Below are 18,247 nucleotides of genomic sequence, written 5' to 3' on the forward strand. Positions count from 1 at the left end.
AGGGGCCCTCCATTACTCCCTGGAGCTGGTGTCCCAATTCATGGTGGTCTGCTGCATCCTCCACAACTTGGCTATCATGAGGGTGCAGCTCTTGCCACTACGTGGTCCACGATCACCTCTGGAGGAGGAGAATGGATGGAGGAGGAGGGAGGGAAGAGTCATGCAGCAGATCCCCGGTGTGGATGGGCTGTCCGTGGGCGCTTCATCGGACTCTGGTTCCCCCGAATGAAACTCCCATTGCTCAACATTACCCCACCTTACCATCCCTCTGTCACGAAACAGCTCAGCGTCCTCTTGGGCACAAAGCTGAAATGAGAGCCACCACAAAATAACATTCCAAACATAATTTATAAATGAATCAATGCAATACTACATAATAAAATAAACTAATCACCCTTGTGCATTCCCTTAGTGTCTGTCTTTCGTGTTCCTTTGCCTATTGTAGTGCTCCTATACAGTGCTACCACAGTGGCTGCAGCATGGCTGGTGGAAGTCTGCTGACTTTCCATGGGGGACTCTGCAGATAGCTTTGCAGGATGACCTTGAGCAGCTCTGGGTCTAGAAGGCTCGGTGTAGACTGCATCATCTCAGCATGGACGGCAGCAGTCTGAGCTGGCTGTCTAACAGATAGCAGCAAGGGTATTGGCAGAGTGGCAGTGATGAGAGTACTAATGCTGTCATCCTGAAAAATAATATCAAGTTCTTGCTCCACGGAGCCACTGACAGTCACCCGGGGCGACGCCTCAGCATTCCTAGCCATCTATTGCAGCGTTATTGGGTGGGTCTTGCATTGGAACGGTGAGTCTGCAGTAACATTATTTACACGAACAATAACAATGTTATGGCAACTAAGATGACTAAAATAAGTGAACATGGAATTATCTAATCAAATGAATAAGAGAAAGCTAAGAAAGGCCCTTGTCATCCACGAGCTTATTGTGGATGATTGCATCGACATCATGGCCCTGACAGAAACTTGGCTGAGGGAAGATGACGCTTTACCATTAAATGAAGCCTCCCTACCTGCCTGTACTTTCTATCACTTGCTCCGCTCAGACCGCCGTGGTGGCAATGTGGCTCTCAATACCAAATCACACCTTGGTCTGTCCCCCTACTACTCCGGTACTTTCTCCTCCCTTGAGCATTTCTCCCTATTCCACTCCTCTCACCTCTCATTTAGAAATTCTCCTTCTCTACTGCCCACCCAAGTACCATAAACAGTTCATTACCGATATTTCTTCACTACTTTCCTCCCTCAGCCTCTGCACCGAGCGACTTCTCACCTCAGTGATTTCACCCTCCATCTCAATTCATCATGCTCGCTCTTCTTTGAGTTCACTAGTCTCCTAACTTCTCTTAATCTCTCCCTCCATGTAAACTCCACAACCCATATTCACGGCCATCCCTCAACCTTGCCAGCTCTTGTGGCCTCGCTACTCCCACCGTGTCAATCATAGAAAAGGACATCTCTGACCACTTCCTCGTACTGCTCTCCACCCACATCCCCCTTCCACCCCATCCCCCAACCCTACCTCCTTCTGTGTCCACCCCTGGAAAAAACTCTCTCCCAACTCTCTCACAATTGCACTTACGAAATCCCAACTGTCCAGCCTTTGGCCCTCCATTCACCACAATATTTCTGCAGCTACCGATCTACTCAACCACACCTTCACCACCACCTTTGATGCCCTAGTTCCTATTAAAATAATTACTCTTTCTCCCCTGGCCATTCCTCCTGTTACAGCCCTCACCTTCACTCCCTTAAGTCCAAGGGACGCAGACTTGAACAGTTATGGTGGACAACTGGTTTAGCTATTCACCACCACATCTGGCTGGACCATATAAATGCATTATTGGGTCCTGCTCTCATCTGCCAAAATTGCTCACTATTACAGAATCATTCTGGAATGCAAAGATAAACCCCGACTTCTATTCTCCACTGATAACCATTTTCTTAAACCCCTCTCCCCTATCTCCTCCACCCTCACCTCCAACAACAAGTGTGAGGAGCTCATGAACCTCTTTGTCTCTTAGATTTACACCATCTCTTCAGCTGCCTCTGCCATTTGCTTTCCTTCCCCTAGTCCACCGGGCCATGCTTCCTCTAAGGTTCCCCTGTGTCCTAGCCCTGAACTCACATCTTTCTCCAGTTTCTCTTCAATCTCCCCTAATGACGTCTCCACGTTCATCTTGTCCATGAGAACATAAGAACATAAGAAATAAGAGCAGGAGTAGACCATTTGGCCCCTCGAGCCTGCTCCGCCATTTAATAAGATCATGGCTCATCTGATTTTGTGCTCAGCTCCACTTCCCTGCCCATTCCCCATAACCCTGCACTCCCTTATCATTAAAAGTCTTTTTGTTCACCTTAAATATATTCAATGACCCAGCCTCCACAGTTCTCTGGGGCAGAGAATTCCACAGTTTTACGACCCTCAGAAGAAATTCATCCTCATCTCAGTTCTAAATGGGTGACCCCTTACTTTTAAACTATGCCCCCTAGTTCTAGATTCTCTCACAAGTGAAAACATCCTCTCTGCATCTACCTTGACGTGCCCCCTCAGTATCTTGTATGTTTCACTAAGATCACCTCTCATTCTTCTAAACTCCAATGAGTATAGACCCAACCTGATCAACCTTTCTTCATAAGTTAACCGCTTCATCTCAGGAATCAACCTCGTGAACCTTCTCTGAACTGCCTCTAATGCAAGTATATCCCTCTTTAAATAAGGAGACCAAAACTGTACGCAGTACTCTAGATGTGGTCTCACCAATACCTGTATAGTTGTAACAGGACTTCCCTGCTTTTATACTCCATCCCCCTTGCAATAAAAGCCAACATTTCATTTGCCTTCCTGATTACTTGTACTTGCATACTAACTTTTTGTGTTTCATGCACAGGGACCCCCCGGTCCCTCTGTACTGCAGCATTTTGTAATCTCTCTTCATTTAAATAATAATTTGCTTTTTTATTTTTCCTGTCAAAATGAATAGCCTCACACTCTCCCACATTATACTCCATCTGCCAAATGTTTGCCCTTTCACTTAGCCTGTCTATATCCCCTTGCAGATTATTTGTGTCCTCCTCACAACTTGCTTTCCCACCCATCTTTGTATCATCAGCAAACATGGCTACATTACACTTCCTGCTCCCTTGACCCTATTCCCATCAAACTGCTGACCGCCCAACTTCTTTTTCTGACTCCCATGTTAGCTGACATTGTTAACAGTTCTCTCTCAGGTACTGTCCCCTTCTCCCTCAAATCTGCCGACATCACCCCTCTCCTCAAAAAAATAACCCTTGAACCCTCTGTCTTTGCAAACTACCACCTCATCTCCATCCTCCCTTTCCTCTCCAAATTCCTGGAACATGTTGTCAACTCCCAAATCTATCCCACAACTCCATGTTTCAATCCCTCCAATCCGGTTTCCGCCCCTGCCACAGTATCAAAACCGCTCTCATCAAAGTTACAAATGACATCCACAAAATATAAAAACAGATAGTAAGAGTTTCTACAGGTGCATAAAAAGGAAAAGAGTGGCTAAAGTAAATATTGGTCTCCTAGATGATGAGACTGGGGAATTAATAATGGGGAACAGGGAAATGGCAGAGACTTTGAACAAATATTTTGTACTGATCTTCACAGCAGAAGACACTAAAAATATTCAAATAGGGGATAATCAAGGGGCTATAGGGAGGGGATGAACTTAATACAATCACTATCACTAACGAAATAGTACTTGGTAAAATAATGGGACTAAAAGTGGACAAGTCCCCTGGACCTGATGGCTTGCATGCCAGGGTCCTAAAAGAAGTGGCTGCAGAGATAGTGGATGCATCGGTTGTAATCTACCAAAATTCCCTGGATTCTGGGGAGGTCCCAAAGGATTGGAAAACCGCAAATTTAACACCCCTATTTAAAAAAAGGAGTCAGACAGAAATAAGGAAATGGTTAGCCTAACATCTGTCATTGGGAAAATGCTAGAGTCCATTATTAAGGAAGCAGTAGCAGGACATTTGGAAAAACATATTTCAATCAAGCAGAGTCAGCATGGTTTTATGAAATCATGTTTGACAAATTTGCTGGAATTCTTTGAGGATGTGAGCAGGGTGGAGGCGCCGGAGGGACTGGAGTGCATCGTTACCCCCGGCAACCAAATTTTAATTTGAGTTTATATGTTTTAAAGTTTAATTTGTTTTAATTGCCGGTTTTAGTGTCCCCCTCCCCTTTTATAGGGGGCACTTGTAAAATATATGATTTAATGCCCAAAAATATCTAAAAAAAAACCAAAAAATAAAAAAAAGGGCAGTTGAAAAGTGTCTGGAGTGGGGGACACTTGATCTAACTGTTTATTTTGTCCCCCAAAAGAGTTGTGAACAGGGTGGATAAGGGGGAATCAATGGATGTGTTGTATTTGGATTTCCAGAAGGCATTCGATAAGGTGCCACATAAAAGGTTGGGGGTAATATATTAGCATGGATTGAGGATTGGTTAACGAACAGGCGTCCTTGATAAGGTCCTCCCCTCTGTGGGTGCCGCCCTCTTCATGACTATATAAAGCGCAGTGACAAAGCGTGTGTAAGCTCAGGTTCTGTTCAAACCGATACCTCGTATTGGTGCTGTGTCTGCTCCGCTCCAGTCTGATTATGGGGAAGACGCGTGTGGCTGTGATCCTGTCGGGCTGTGGAGTCTACGATGGCACCGAGGTGCACGAGTCCTCGGCAGTAATGGTTCATCTGAGCCGGGCTGGGGCAGAGGTACAATCACCTTCGCAGCACATCGCAAAAAAATTCCAGCCACCTCTCATCTGAAATTCTTTCCACCCAAACGTGTGTTTAAAATATCTTTCCTACTTTGTTTCTTCATTAACACTCGGTTAATATTTCATCTTTCTACCCTAATGTATTGTTGAATATTTCGTTCGACTCCCGTGTTTTATTTCTCTTTCTGTTCGGTTCCACCTGCAATTGCGTCCCTTGCAGTTTGGGTTTCCCCCTTCCTGTGCAATGCACTTTCCGCCGTTAGATGCCTGTTTGTTATACAATCTATGATTGTAAAATTCGCTGCTTCTAAATTCTTGTCCCACTTTGTTCCAGGTACAATTGTACGCCCCCAACGTAAACCAGATGCATGTTGTAAACCATTTGACCAGCAAACCGACCGAGGAGGTGCGCAATGTGCTGGTGGAGAGCAGCCGGATCGCCAGGGGCAATATCAAGGAGCTTGTCCAGCTGAGTATCAATGACACGGACGCGCTGATCATCCCAGGTAAATGTTCTGATCCGCAGTCTTTCACGCTCGATCACTTTTTAAAAACCAGTCTGGACTATACTAAAATCACGAAAGATTACAGCAATATATTTCCCTCAAAAGTTTGCTGTGTCGAATATATTGACATTCTATATAATTCTGTTTTGCCACAATTTTTGTAGATTTCGAATGCCCCTTAATTCTAATGTACTTTGAAACATCGATGTAGTATCACGTTTCCAGACATAGGGGCCTCTGTTTAAAAACTTCTTCCGTGTGGCTGTTGAAACCTCTGTCAAACATTAGGGATGTTTCATATTTCCTCTATCACCCCCTCCTCAATTTTGGGATAAGTTTATTTGTAATACCTAAAGCTCTGATTGGGTCCCCTTGATCACAAGACATGATTGCAGATTGATCCCCCAGTCTCTCTCCCTCCCCCAGTCTCTTTCTCTCCCTCTCCCTCCCCCAGTCTCGCTCTTTCTCTCCCTCTCCCTCCCCCAGTCTCGCTCTTTCTCTCCCTCTCCCTCCCCCAGTCTTGCTCTTTCTCTCCCTCTCCCTCCCCCAGTCTCGCTCTTTCTCTCCCTCTCCCTCCCCCAGTCTCTTTCTCTCCCTCTCCCTCCCCCAGTCTCGCTCTTTCTCTCCCTCTCCCTCCCCCAGTCTCGCTCTTTCTCTCCCTCTCCCTCCCCCAGTCTCGCTCTTTCTCTCCCTCTCCCTCCCCCAGTCTCGCTCTCTCCCTCCCCCAGTCTCGCTCTTTCTCTCCCTCTCCCTCTCCCAGTCTCGCTCTTTCTCTCCCTCTCCCAGTCTCGCTCTTTCTCTCCCTCTCCCCCAGTCTCGCTCGCTCCCTCCCTCCCCCAGTCCCGCTCGCTCTCCTCTCCCTCTCTTCCCCCAGTCTCTCTTCCATGCTCGCTCTCTCTCCCCTCCCCGCAGTCTCTCTCGCGCGCGCTCTTTCCCCTTCCCCTAGTCGCTCGCGTGCTTTCTCTCCCCTAACCCAGTCTCTCTCTCTCTCTCTCTCTCTCTCTCTCTCGCGTGCTCTCTTTCCCCCCTCCCCCCAGTCCCTTTGCCACATCTGATTTCCTCACTCAATCAGAAGGCCCCAAAAATGTTTGTGTAGATAATCACATCGATATTCTAGGCCCTAGTGATAACCCAAAAGCCCAAGATGCAGCTCCAGCTCCAGGCTCAAGCAGCAATGAGCTCCATGTGATTCATGGTTCAGCCGCACTTCCGGCTCCTTCATATATCAAGCCGGATCAAGAGCGCATGTGCAAAAAGTGGGCAGTGCCCACGGCGCACATGCGCAGAAGGGCAACAAAGTGTTGGTGCAGATAATCACTGTTTATTTTATTATAAACATGCTTTCCAGAGATTTGTATTTTTTTGTTTTTGGTAGTTTTGGTCACTTCAAGAGTCAATGTGCGGACTCCATAATGTTATACTTGTACAGCCATTTCAGGGAATACTTCTGGATGTAGATGTGGCAGGATGCCTTGTAAAATTGTATAAATAGCAGGATTGTAGAGGCTTTCAACCATTGCCTGAGAAATTTGTGGAAGCCTGTACAAATTTCCAAATCTGTAAGAGAACCAGCTACATCTTCTGTGGCTGTAGAAATGTTCGTATTTATTTTGGAAAAGTGAATTCCACATTTTGCTAGTTGCACATGCAGATTTGTTTTAAAATCATAAATAGTGACTTTTGCTGGTGGCTGTTACCTTCTCTGTGGTGGGACTGAGCATTTACCTACCATGGCCAAAAATTCACATAGCTACCTCCATTGGCAAATCTTTAGATTGCCATGACAGATGGTGCTGCAGTCCGGGATGTGGGCCTAACTACCTCTTCTGGTGACACTAGCACCATCTCATTTATTTTGCTGCTCTGCTGTTGACTTCTGGGATATCAGCAAAGGAAGCGAGGATAGGCTTAATCCCATAAAGATCTCATAAAACATGTAAGAAATATTGCGCCTGAAATACAAATATATAATGTTAGTCGGAGTGTTCAACAAATCTTTTCCCACTTCCTAACGTGTCCAAGGTTTATCATCAGATGCCTAAATTAGCTTGCCTTTGGACTGTCTCAGGTTCATCACTAAATTATATTGGGCCCGAATTTCATCGACCTACCGCCCACAACTGCCGAGCTACCGACCAACTACTGCCTGGCAGGAACTTCATCAGAGAAGTACCGTCGGCAGTAGTTCATACTACCCGCCCATGGAAAAATCTGCAAAAACACAAGTTTCATCCTTGGGATTCTGTTGCCACCCGCCAGAAAGACCGTTGTGAAAAAGGTGGTCTCACCTGAATCAGGATCTTGAGCAGATGGTATGGACAATGGCGCTGATCTGTCTAGAACAGTACTGTCCAGTTCAGATTTAAATTGCTGCAGCAATATTTTTCCCTTGGAAAAAGATGATATATTGAAGTTAAAATGCTCTATTGAAGGGCATGTGTGGGGTAGAAAGCGACATGAGCTCCCAATTATGCTAAAGACTCCATGGACTTGTGGTATAAGGGTCTTGACACAACTGCATGCAGAAGAGATTTAATCATACCCTGTGAGTCTCCAGAGGTTATGAGCTCATGTGAAAGTATATAGCCAATAATAACATCCTGTAAGTCTCTCTTGGGTGCCAGATTGAGATCTTAACAAGAACATTAGCTCAAATACAGAAGTTGTGCATATATTTATTGAATAACATATAATGTTAGGGGTGGGGTTTGGTGATCTGTTAGCTCAAAAACTGTACACTCAAATGCCAACCATAATGTCGAGCCTCCAAGTTCTGGAACTATCTTTCATTCAAAGCCACCCATCCTGGATTGGTGACCCTTGTCTTAGCTAAATGACGTAATGTCAAGACCCATTAAAAAGTCGCATCATAACGTAAGGCACAATTTTTATCACACTACACTACATTTAAAGGACATTTGTATGTTTCTCAGCACATACCCTGCATTATCTAAAAGTTAAACACTGACCAAGAGTGGTGGTAAAATGTGTCTGTATTGCAATGTACAACATTCAGAAGTGGCAGAACATTCAAACATGTCAAGCAAAATGTTTTAACAGTATTTCAAAAAAAGAACATTTAGCATCAAAAGGCAACATCTTAAACACCAACAACAACATGAACAATATATACAAACATCACCAACAGCCAACCCTCTACCTACTCCCACCATCTCTTTTCCTCACCCCCCCGCCAAGTGAGCCCCATTCTCCTCTTGATGCATTGCCCATCCCCACGCCGACCCTCACCGCGTCGGTACCAGCACGTGGTGCAGCAGTGCACCTGGAGCCTGTCTTGCATCACCATCTCCTTGCTGCATCAACCTGGGTGGATACGGTTTGGTGGCTTTAACGGCTTCCTGAAACCCAACAACTCGGACCCCGATACCGATGTTGGGCGCACAGGTGGCACACATGTCAAGAGGATGGAGTCCTCCTCTTCCACTTCCTCGAGCTCAAGTGGGCCAAACACTGGGCCTTCTCCCTGCTCTTTCTCCTGATCTTCGTCTCTGTGAGTTGCGGAGGTGGATGCGGGGGCTATGCGGGATGTTGAGTGGGGGTGGAACAGAAGGAGCTGCTGGGGTGGGCTCCTGATGAGGTCGAAGTGTTGGTGATGCACATGGCCTTTGTGTGCCTAAGATGGGTGGGGTGCCTAAGTCGGTGCTATCCGCTTCATCACCTGCAAGTACAATACAACATTTCAATGTTTAGCAGCGGGGGCGGGTGGTTGGTAATGCTGACATGAGTACCGTGACGTATCTCAGTCTTATTTCGAGGACTACTATGGCTACATCACCACGCCCTAAATGGCTGGCTGACAGTACATTAAAATGCATTTTACATCACATTACCTGACCTTGCATGACATGAGTGCAACACAGACTGGAGATTATAATCAACTTACCATGCTGTAGCACGGGATCGGCACCACTAGGTGTGGTGGCATGGGGGTGGTCACCCACCAACGCCAAGGCACACTCATCGATGTCAGTCACTTCGATGACCTCTGGTGGGCCCCGTTCCGTGCCACACTGCTGTGAGGCTTTGGCTGCTCATTTCCTCTGCAGAAACAAAAGTTGCAATCTTTAACCGGTTTGCAGATGCAACACACATACGCACACACAACGGCCACATATACTTTTTCAGTAGTACAGGAGTGCAACAATAAGATCTTTACTTAATCTTGCTGCTGCCAACACATCGTTCCATTTCTTCCTGCACTGGTCTCCATCATGAACCATGGTGCCCACTGCAGACACGTCCTCCCCAATCTCCCGCCAGATGCGTTGATATTGGGGTGGGGCTGGCTTGCCACGACTATCCCCGGTGAGCTCTCTGCAATGGCGCTCCACCTCAGAGACAAGTGCCTCCAGCTCACCATCTGTAAACTAGGGAGCTCTGAGCCTCCCTGCATTGAACTTCCTGGCAACTTCTCTACCACTCATGATGGGTTTTCAAGGTGCATGTTTGATGATTCTCTTCCCTCTCTCTCAATGACTTCCTTCTTTAACTGTCAGGTGCAAGTCAGTCACGAGATTTTATGTGCATGCACAGCTGACCCCTCTGTCCCAATCGTGGGAAAAGTGAGGACATCAGTCCAAAAAAACTACAAAAAAATTTCAAATCTCGCACATGCGCAGTACACAGGCTCCGATCTTTCCCAAGTTGCGTGGCCTGCACCTACCGCCTGCTACCGGCCAGCGACTCCCACTGCCAGCCGTTCCCACTAACAAAACTGGGATGAATCTCATGCCCAATCGGCCCCAGCGGTAGCGGCTGGTAAAAAATCACACATCACCCGGGGACTGCCGAAAAACGGCGGAACTTGGGTTTGACCAAATTTGACCCAATTCGACCCGATTGATAGTTATGCAAACCAGTGACAACAGAGCTTCAGCACTACACTGAGGTGTTATTAACGTCTACTTGACAAAGGCATCAAAGATGAAGTTGGACCCCGAAATGCATTAACTATAACACCACTTTGTTTAACAACATCTATGATAACACAACTCATACCATCATAAGGGTAAGTGTTGAGGATTACATAAAGTCCTTGGATATGTACTATTAACCAACAGTATCAAAATGATCATCGGCACCACAACAGTTCAAGTGTATCACAGTATTTCTGATATAGCTGGGTTTTGCGTAATAACAGTACATCAGCATTACAAGCAATGTCCAAGATTACAATATGGCTTAGAAAGATAAAGTTTGCAGTTTGTATTCAATGTATCACTAAGTTTCCATATCCCAAGGTGATATGATTATTAACATTTACATCCATACTCTTTTTAGTAGGTTGGTTGTTTTAAATTTGGGCAGTTTTGCCTTCCTCTGAAATGCTTGGTTTCACTTGAGGGAGAGTGCAGCAAGTTGCTGTTCATGTTGGGCTTCTTTCTTTGGTCATCTTCTTGGCTCAATGGTAGCACTCTTGTCTCTGAGTTACAAAGTCATAGGATTGAGCCCCATTCAATGGCATAGAGAGTGAATTTCCATGAAGGTTCTCTCTCTTCCATCGTAACTTCAGCAGAGGAGCTGCAGATATCCTGGAAAAATGGCAGCAGTGGCATTCCCCGAGGTTTCTGTGGCTTTTCCGCTGACGTTACAGCAGATGAGATGAAGAAGAGAGGACGGGATGCATGAAAAGCCAGAGTTGATGGGCAGAGATGAAAGAAATCCCACTTGAGGGACATAATCATTAGTGACCAACCAAGATAATCAATTCTGTCATTATGGATCCTTTCCAAGGTGTCATTCAACTGAACAGGCACAGGTTAGAAGCTAAATTGCTTGATTTTAATTAAGCACAAGAATAGGTTTCCAATTATAAGTATTTTATTTCTTTCCACTGGTCCAAGCTTAAATCATGATAAGAATTAAGAATTTTTTCTGATATCTTGTTTCTTATTTAAGCAAGAACCATTGTACATTAATTTCTCATTCTGACACAAGCCTTTATTGGCAGCACCTAATTCTAAGATTAACCCTTTTAGTTTTGCCAGAATGTTTAAAATTAATCCCAAAAGCTTGTCCTTACAAATGTGTCCAGAAAACCTAATTTTCATACAGGCTCCCAATCGCTTAAAAGAAATGGCAGTCGAACATACGTTCACTTGCACACACTGATTAAGCAGTCAATTTCTCTCTGGACCCTACAGCAATCGTTTTAGTAGTAACAAAATCTCAATTAAATCTCCCTCTATTTTCTCTATTCAGGTGGTTTTGGGGTTGCTAAGAATCTTAGTAGCTGGGCGGTGAAAGGAAAGGATTGCAGTGTGGAGCCATCCGTGGAATTGACGATAAAGAAATTCCATGCAACAAAGAAACCCATTGGTCTGTGTTGCATTGCTCCAGTTCTGGCAGCTAAACTCATCCCCGGATGCGAATTAACTGTGGGTTATGACACAGAATGTGAAAAGTAAGTATACTAATTTTAATTAAATTTAGCAAAAATCCATAAGTGCATCTTTATTACACCTAATGTAAAGTGATAAGTTCAATAATAGATTTGTAGAAAGTTTAAATATTAGACAAGTGCCAAATGCTTTATAATAGACGGTTGCCTACTCTCGTATTCATTGTAATTAGTGGCAGATAAGACATGATTGATTTCCAGATATATTGCATGATAGAGCAATAAATGTGCTGGGTAAAGAAGTTACATGTGGCAGCTGCTCTGGAAATGGTGACTTTTTTGGGCAAGGGTAATATCTGAGCTATCAGATTAATCCAATCTACTCAAGACTCTGGCCTGCTCAGAGATGGTTCACTGAAGGACTCACAGCATTTGGCAGTTGCTCTTGTTGGTCCTTGCTTGTCTCTGCTCCCCATGCCTCAGACTAGATGCTAACTCGGCCAAGCTTTTTCTTTATCTCTAGCAAATGTGTATCTGTTGAACACGGATATTGCTTCTGGTTTGTATTTAACCTGCTGATTCCACTGTAGGAGCTGTAGCTCCTATGCTTGATGAATTACTTACTGTGTTCCTTGCTTAACAATGTCCACGTTTGATATTTTTATTTGTACCTGTTTGCTTAATAAGCTAAATAATAAGAGCATAAGAAATAGGAACAGGAGTAGGCCATACGGCCCCTCGAGCCTGCTCCGCCATTCAATAAGATCATGGCTGATCTGATCATGGACTCGGCTCCACTTCCCCGGCCACTCCCCATAACCCATTATTCCTTATCTTTTAAGAAACTGTCTATTTCTGTCTTAAGTTTATTCAATGCCCCAGCTTCCACAGCTCTCTGAGGGAGCGAATTCCACAGATTTACAACCCTCAGAAGAAATTTCTCCTCATCTCAGTTTTAAATGGGCAGCCCCTTATTCTAAGATCGTGCCCTCTAGTTCTAGTCTCCCCCATCAGTAAAAACATCCTCTCTACATCCACCTTGTCAAGCCGCTTCATAATCGTATACGTTTCGATAAGAGCACCTCTCATTCTTCTGAACTCCAATGAGTAGAGGCCCAACCTACTCAACCTTTCCTCATAAGTCAACCCCCTCATCCCCAGAATCAACCCAGTGAACCTTTTCTGAACTGCCTCCAAAGCAAGCATATCCTTTCATAAATATGGAAACCAAAACTGCACGCAGTATTCCAGGTGTGGCCTCACCCAAACCTTGTATAGCTGTAGCAAGACTTCCCTTTTGTATCAAAGCCCACAACAATTTGACACAGTGCACCAGCATGTTGACTTGTCACAGGATTTTTAGTCGTGCGTTTGTCTGATTCCTCACATGAGCTTTTGTTCTCTCAAGGCTTTGGGGGAGGGGCATGGAGGGAGAGAGACAGCAAGTAAAGGTCAGTCACCTTTACGTTTGATTTTTGAAAGGTTGAACATTTGCTTGATTAACTTTGCTTTCTTTGGGCCCAAGTTTCCGATGCTGGAGAAAACAGCACACCTCCGAGATTTAAGTGACCTGTCTGGGATAAAAAGCGCGCCGAAATCCTACCGGGGAATTCTGCAGTCGTCCTGGAGCATGGTGTGGCGCAGCGGAGTCTCCCTGGGGCAGAGCAAGTCGATCCCAGCCTGCAGGGGGGCGGGGCTAAGGCCCTGCGTGTTTTTCCCAGGCGGCACCCTTGCGCGTGCGCATTGCAGCGTGCGTGCATGCGCAATGGGTCCTTGACCTTGGCAATCGGCCATTTAAAAGGAGAACGTGGCAGGCACTCATTTAAAGCTAGCTTGGGACTTTTGGTTGCAGGTAGGAAAAGGAGTGAAAATTATTTTACTGATTCTTGTTGTGCAAAGGAGTGCTGCATAAGTGCAAACAAGGACATTTAAAAGGGAGAATGTGGCACTCTGTTAAAGCGAACTATGTGATTTTTGGTTGAAGAAAGGGAAGGAGTGAAAAGTCTTAACTGATTCTTGTTTGAGTGCAAAGGAGTACTGCACACGTGCATGCAAGGAAAGGACTCTTTTTAAAAATCACTGAGTGGAAATCCAGTACAGCAATGCAAGAACGTGCAGCGAGAACGAAGAACTTCTTGCATGACTAAGTCGAGACACTAGTTAATGTCATTGAGGGGAGATGGCAGGAGCTGGGCATCAGCAACAGAGGCTGCACAAAGGTAGCACCCAAATAAATCAAGAAATGCTGGGACCTAGTTGCAGGCGAATACGGCGCAGTGGTGAATACCAGGAGATCTGGAGCCCAGTGTAAAAAGAAATGACAGGACCTTGGTCAAGTTGTTCGTGTAAGTAATATCTTCCTTTTCTCAATGGAATTGCAATTGTAAATGTGGCCAGCTATACATGTCCCACCCAGCAGAAAGGCACCCTCTCTCAAAAGTTATATTTTCATCCTTGCAGAAGGAATTGGCTCACAACAAAAGGGAAAGAACACGAACAGGAGGAAGCCCGCCAAATCTGCACCAACTGACAACCTTGGAACAGAGGGTCGCTGCCCTGATGAGTCGTGCCTGGAGAAAAGCAATCAGTGATGCACAAGCTGGGCCCACACGCTTGGGAGAGGGCAAATCCTGAAAATGCATCGTGGCCCTTCAAAATCAATCTGCTGCCTAGCCTGCTGTGTGTGAGACTACCCATGTCACCCATCCTGCTCACTCCTGTGCTGCTAACCATTTGACTGTTTGGTTATATTTTGCAGAACATGATGTCAATCCAGAAGATTCAGATGTGTGTGATCAAGACCAAGATGGTGGGGGTGAGGAGGGGGGCATGGATATGTGTTCAGGGGAGAATGTCGATCGTAATATGGATCAGTCCATAGTGCAGGACTTCATTCTCCCAGACAATACCATGAGTTCTCGTCCAACATTCCACTCCTTCATCCACCCCCCATCCTTTCGTGGTGCTTTAAGTTCTGATGCATCATGTCATCGTCTCCTCATGTACCCATCCACGCTTAGTGATGTAAGTTCCGGTAAGACGTTCCATGGTTTCACATCCTCCGAGATTGAGGGTCACAGTGGTGGAGGTAGAATGCAGCGTGGAACACCCAGGGCCCCACCGTCCCACCCTGTGCCTCACATTAGAGTAGTGCCATGAGGCAGAGCCGGCCGAGGGGAAGGAGAACCCGAGTAGGCTCTCCTGAGATGCAGCGTTCAACAAATGTGCTTGACGTTATTGCATTGGGTGTGGAGGGCAATGACCTTACCTGTTCACTTGAGGGCACCATCAGAGGGGTTGGTGATGAGTTGACAGCACTGTCTGGGCAAATAGCAGTTATGCCATGTGAACTGAGTGCGGGAATCGCTGGAGGAGCGCAAATGCTGGCAGAGGTCATCAGGCAGTTAGCTGCTGCAATAAGTGCACACCTACCAGCCAATCAAATGCCACTCCCACTGCAATCCCAGTATCAGCCTCTGCAGAGACCCAAGCTGGGACCCCCCCCCCTCTCTTTTCCCCCCCCCCCCGCCACCCCACCCCTTCTCTTCCCCTATCCTACCCCCTCCTCCTCCTCCTCCCCTACCGCCTCCCCCCACGCGGCAGTGCACATACACTGAGTTGCTGTTAGTGTTGAGTTAGTAGATTTGATGCCACTGTTGTAACTGTTTTCAAATTGAAATTGTGTACTAAGTTTTGTAACTTTATAAGTATTTGGGGTTGTTAAGTGATCGGAAAGAGTCATATCAAATTTGATACAAGAATTATTTTATTGCACTAAAGTAAAGTACTTTGTAAACGTTTCAATAAAGTTTATTACTTAACATTACAACTGAATTATGGTCCATTATCAAACACAATGTACCAACATTTAGGAACACCTGCAAAAGATAGACATCCCTCATCCCTTCAGTCATGCCTGCTTCCCGCACCTAGCCATGACCGAGGGATGTGCTGGTGTGGCGTGTCGTGGCTCGGACATCTCTCCTGCTGTAGTGGGATGGGTGTCCGTGGGCCGAGGAAGCCAGCGACTGATTGCCCTACAATATCTGAGACACACAGATCGGTCCTGCTGCTGGTTGTGGACTGGGGCGGGGGGGCAGGAAAAGAGTGCTGTTGGGAGTTTTGGAGTGTAGGAGGGACACATGGAGCGAAGGGGTGGGGGGGGGGGTGGGTGGGTGAGAGTGCTGTTGGGGGTATGGGAGACAGTGGGTTACAACACATTACTTTGTCATTCCCTGACAGACACGATGCCAAACAGTTAGTTTTTACAAATGAGAGATAATCTAGTCCGAGGTGAGTCATTCAAGTAATAGGTTGGACTAATGGGGTATGATGATTTCCAAAGTATCAAATTAGCCATAATTAGGTGTTGATGTGCCAGCCTCAGCCGGGAGTCTATACTTGTTTATTTATAAAAAGAGAACCAACTATCCTCATTCAGCAGATATAAGGCAAAATACCATCGAAAGAGGCTTTAGGCCATTTTAAGTGATGTGTTTAATGCTTCAGTCCTTTTTGTTGTTAATGCTTCCCACCCTCCGTCTCCGGCTGTGCCTGCACTGAGCTTAACTCTAGGTAAGGTTGTTCAGAGCTTACAAAAGTGGACACTTACTCCATTCTAAGTTAGTTTGGAGTAAGTTTTCGCTGCCGAAACTTACAAAACAGGCCTAAGTGGCTGGACACATCTCCTTTCGGAAAAAAAATACCTGAACTAAAATGAACCTAAACTAACTCACTAGAACTGGAGCAAACTAAGTGCCGAGATTTGCAATTTCTAAGATACTTCAAACTAAACTAGTTGCTCCAAAAAATTAGGAGCAACTCCACCCGAAACTTGGGCCCTTTAAGTTTACCGATAGTTGGTTGTTTTTATCAGGAGATGGAGTGGCTTGGGTAGGGGATGATTATGCCATGCCACTTTTAGCACTGCTTTCTCATCTTTGGGCGTAAAAACTGAATTTGGTATTTTGAGCCTACACCTAATGCCTGGCACTAAAATCAGCACTCTGGCAGTGACATCTCAAAAACGGCAATACTGAATTTCGACCCCTTACTGTTATCAGATCATGTGAAATAAAGCATACTGATCTTAACATCTTGTGTATCTCACTTCCACATTGGCACCCTGCATTAGATTACATTTGTTGAAAATCAGCCTGCATTATTTTCCAAAGAACAACACTGTAATGGCAGTACACCAGGCTCATTTCCATACTGCACTGTCAACTCCCCTAGACATCAGGAAGCTCTACTCTGGAATTCTGTTCTATATGAAATATAAATGGAAATGATCCAAGTTGTTACATTCAAATCTGGACAAGAATGGTTCCAGTTTGAGGATAATGGCACTACTGTACATTTGTTGATGGCCAAGAGTAAATTTACTTGAAATGTTTATCTTGTATTTCCTAATATTTAACTATAATAATGGCCTGTGGAAAGTAAAATATGGTAGGTCTGTTATCCAAGAGTTAAAATTGCATTTTCAGTACTAATACCGTAATGGACAAGATTATTCCAACCCATGTAAGTAAATGAATCAATCCAACATCTTTTGAGGGAATTGCACTTAAAGTGAGCACGGGTCGCAAAATTGGTGGTACAGTGTTATAGCCTTATCTCTGATCCATGTTCCCTTTAAGTATGACTTCGTGTGCGGGATTGGTGATTTTACCCTGTTGAATCTTTTTATCATATTACATAACATTTTTGCTGACATGATTCCTCTCTCCTTTCTCTGGCTCAATTTGCCATACTGATATTTTGCACTCTTTTCTCTAGGTGGCCCCATGCAAAAACAACCCAGGCAATGAAAGATTTAGGTTGCAAACATGTCAACAAGAATGTGAATGAAATCCACATTGATAAGAAAAATAAATTGGTGACAACCAGTGCCTTCATGTGCAATGCCCCCATCCATGAGATCTTTGACGGAATTGGGGAAATGGTGAAAGAGGTTTTGAGACTTGTTTAAACCTTCATTAAATTGATGTAATTGAAAGTGGAATTCTCCAGGAGCATAAAACTGTTCAATTTACTTGAATGTGTATTTGTTATCACTAACATGACTTATGGGGGAAAAAAACTATAATTTAATGGATTAAAGGAATGTTCTGAAATATTGGGCCCAAGTTTCCACATGATTTGCACCTGATTTTTAGGAGCAACTGGTGGAGAACGGACTATCTTAGAAATCGCAATTCTCCACAATTTTTTTTTCTGCAGTTCTAGTCAGGTAGAACAGTTCTACTTTGGAACAGAATTTTTTCTTCAAAAGGGGGCGTGACCGGCCACTGACGCCTGATTTCAAAGTTTCCACAGTGAAAACATACTCCAAACTAACTTAGAATGGAGCAAGTGAAGATTTTTGTAGAACTGAAAAAACCTGTTCTACACATAAAAAAATCAGGTGCAGGTTACAAATTAGGTGTCCAGAACGAGGGGGGGGGGGGGGGGGGGGTGGGGAAGGGAAGTCATTAAATTCTATAATAAATCTTTATTTATACTTCTACAAATATTATACAAATAAATCCAATCTGAATAAACATTTATAAGCAAAGAAAAGATTAAATAAACCATCTTCCTACCTGTGTGAAAGTGCTTCAGCCATCGTTCG

The 18,247-nt window shown here is 44.9% G+C and overlaps 2 protein-coding genes across 3 annotated transcripts in view; one reads left to right on the forward strand and one right to left on the reverse strand.

Annotated features, from left to right (window-relative positions):
* LOC139266127 (uncharacterized) overlaps positions 1-2,189 on the reverse strand; it is a 34,396-nt gene extending 32,207 nt beyond the window's left edge. Inside the window, exons 1-2 of the mRNA XM_070883974.1 lie at positions 2,139-2,189; positions 262-306 (exon numbers count right to left, since the gene is read on the reverse strand). Coding sequence (XP_070740075.1) covers positions 262-306; positions 2,139-2,189 — 96 coding nt within the window. The remainder of the gene's footprint in view (positions 1-261; positions 307-2,138) is intronic.
* Positions 2,190-4,608: 2,419 nt separating this feature from the next.
* LOC139265161 (ES1 protein homolog, mitochondrial) lies at positions 4,609-17,700 on the forward strand. Of its 2 annotated transcripts, XM_070882080.1 has the most exons (5): positions 4,609-4,759; positions 5,099-5,270; positions 11,493-11,694; positions 13,040-13,082; positions 17,413-17,547. In XM_070882080.1, exons 1-5 carry the CDS (start codon positions 4,649-4,651, stop codon positions 17,482-17,484), a joined length of 600 nt encoding a protein of 199 aa, XP_070738181.1. In that variant the 5' UTR covers positions 4,609-4,648; the 3' UTR covers positions 17,485-17,547. The 2 variants fall into 2 exon arrangements, with proteins under 2 accessions (XP_070738181.1, XP_070738180.1); XM_070882079.1 differs by lacking the exon at positions 13,040-13,082 and having other exon boundaries at positions 17,413-17,700.
* The last annotated feature ends 547 nt before the right edge of the window (positions 17,701-18,247 follow it).

The sequence above is a fragment of the Pristiophorus japonicus genome, chromosome 6 (genome assembly GCF_044704955.1).
Source record: "Pristiophorus japonicus isolate sPriJap1 chromosome 6, sPriJap1.hap1, whole genome shotgun sequence".
Lineage (NCBI taxonomy): Eukaryota > Metazoa > Chordata > Chondrichthyes > Pristiophoridae > Pristiophorus > Pristiophorus japonicus.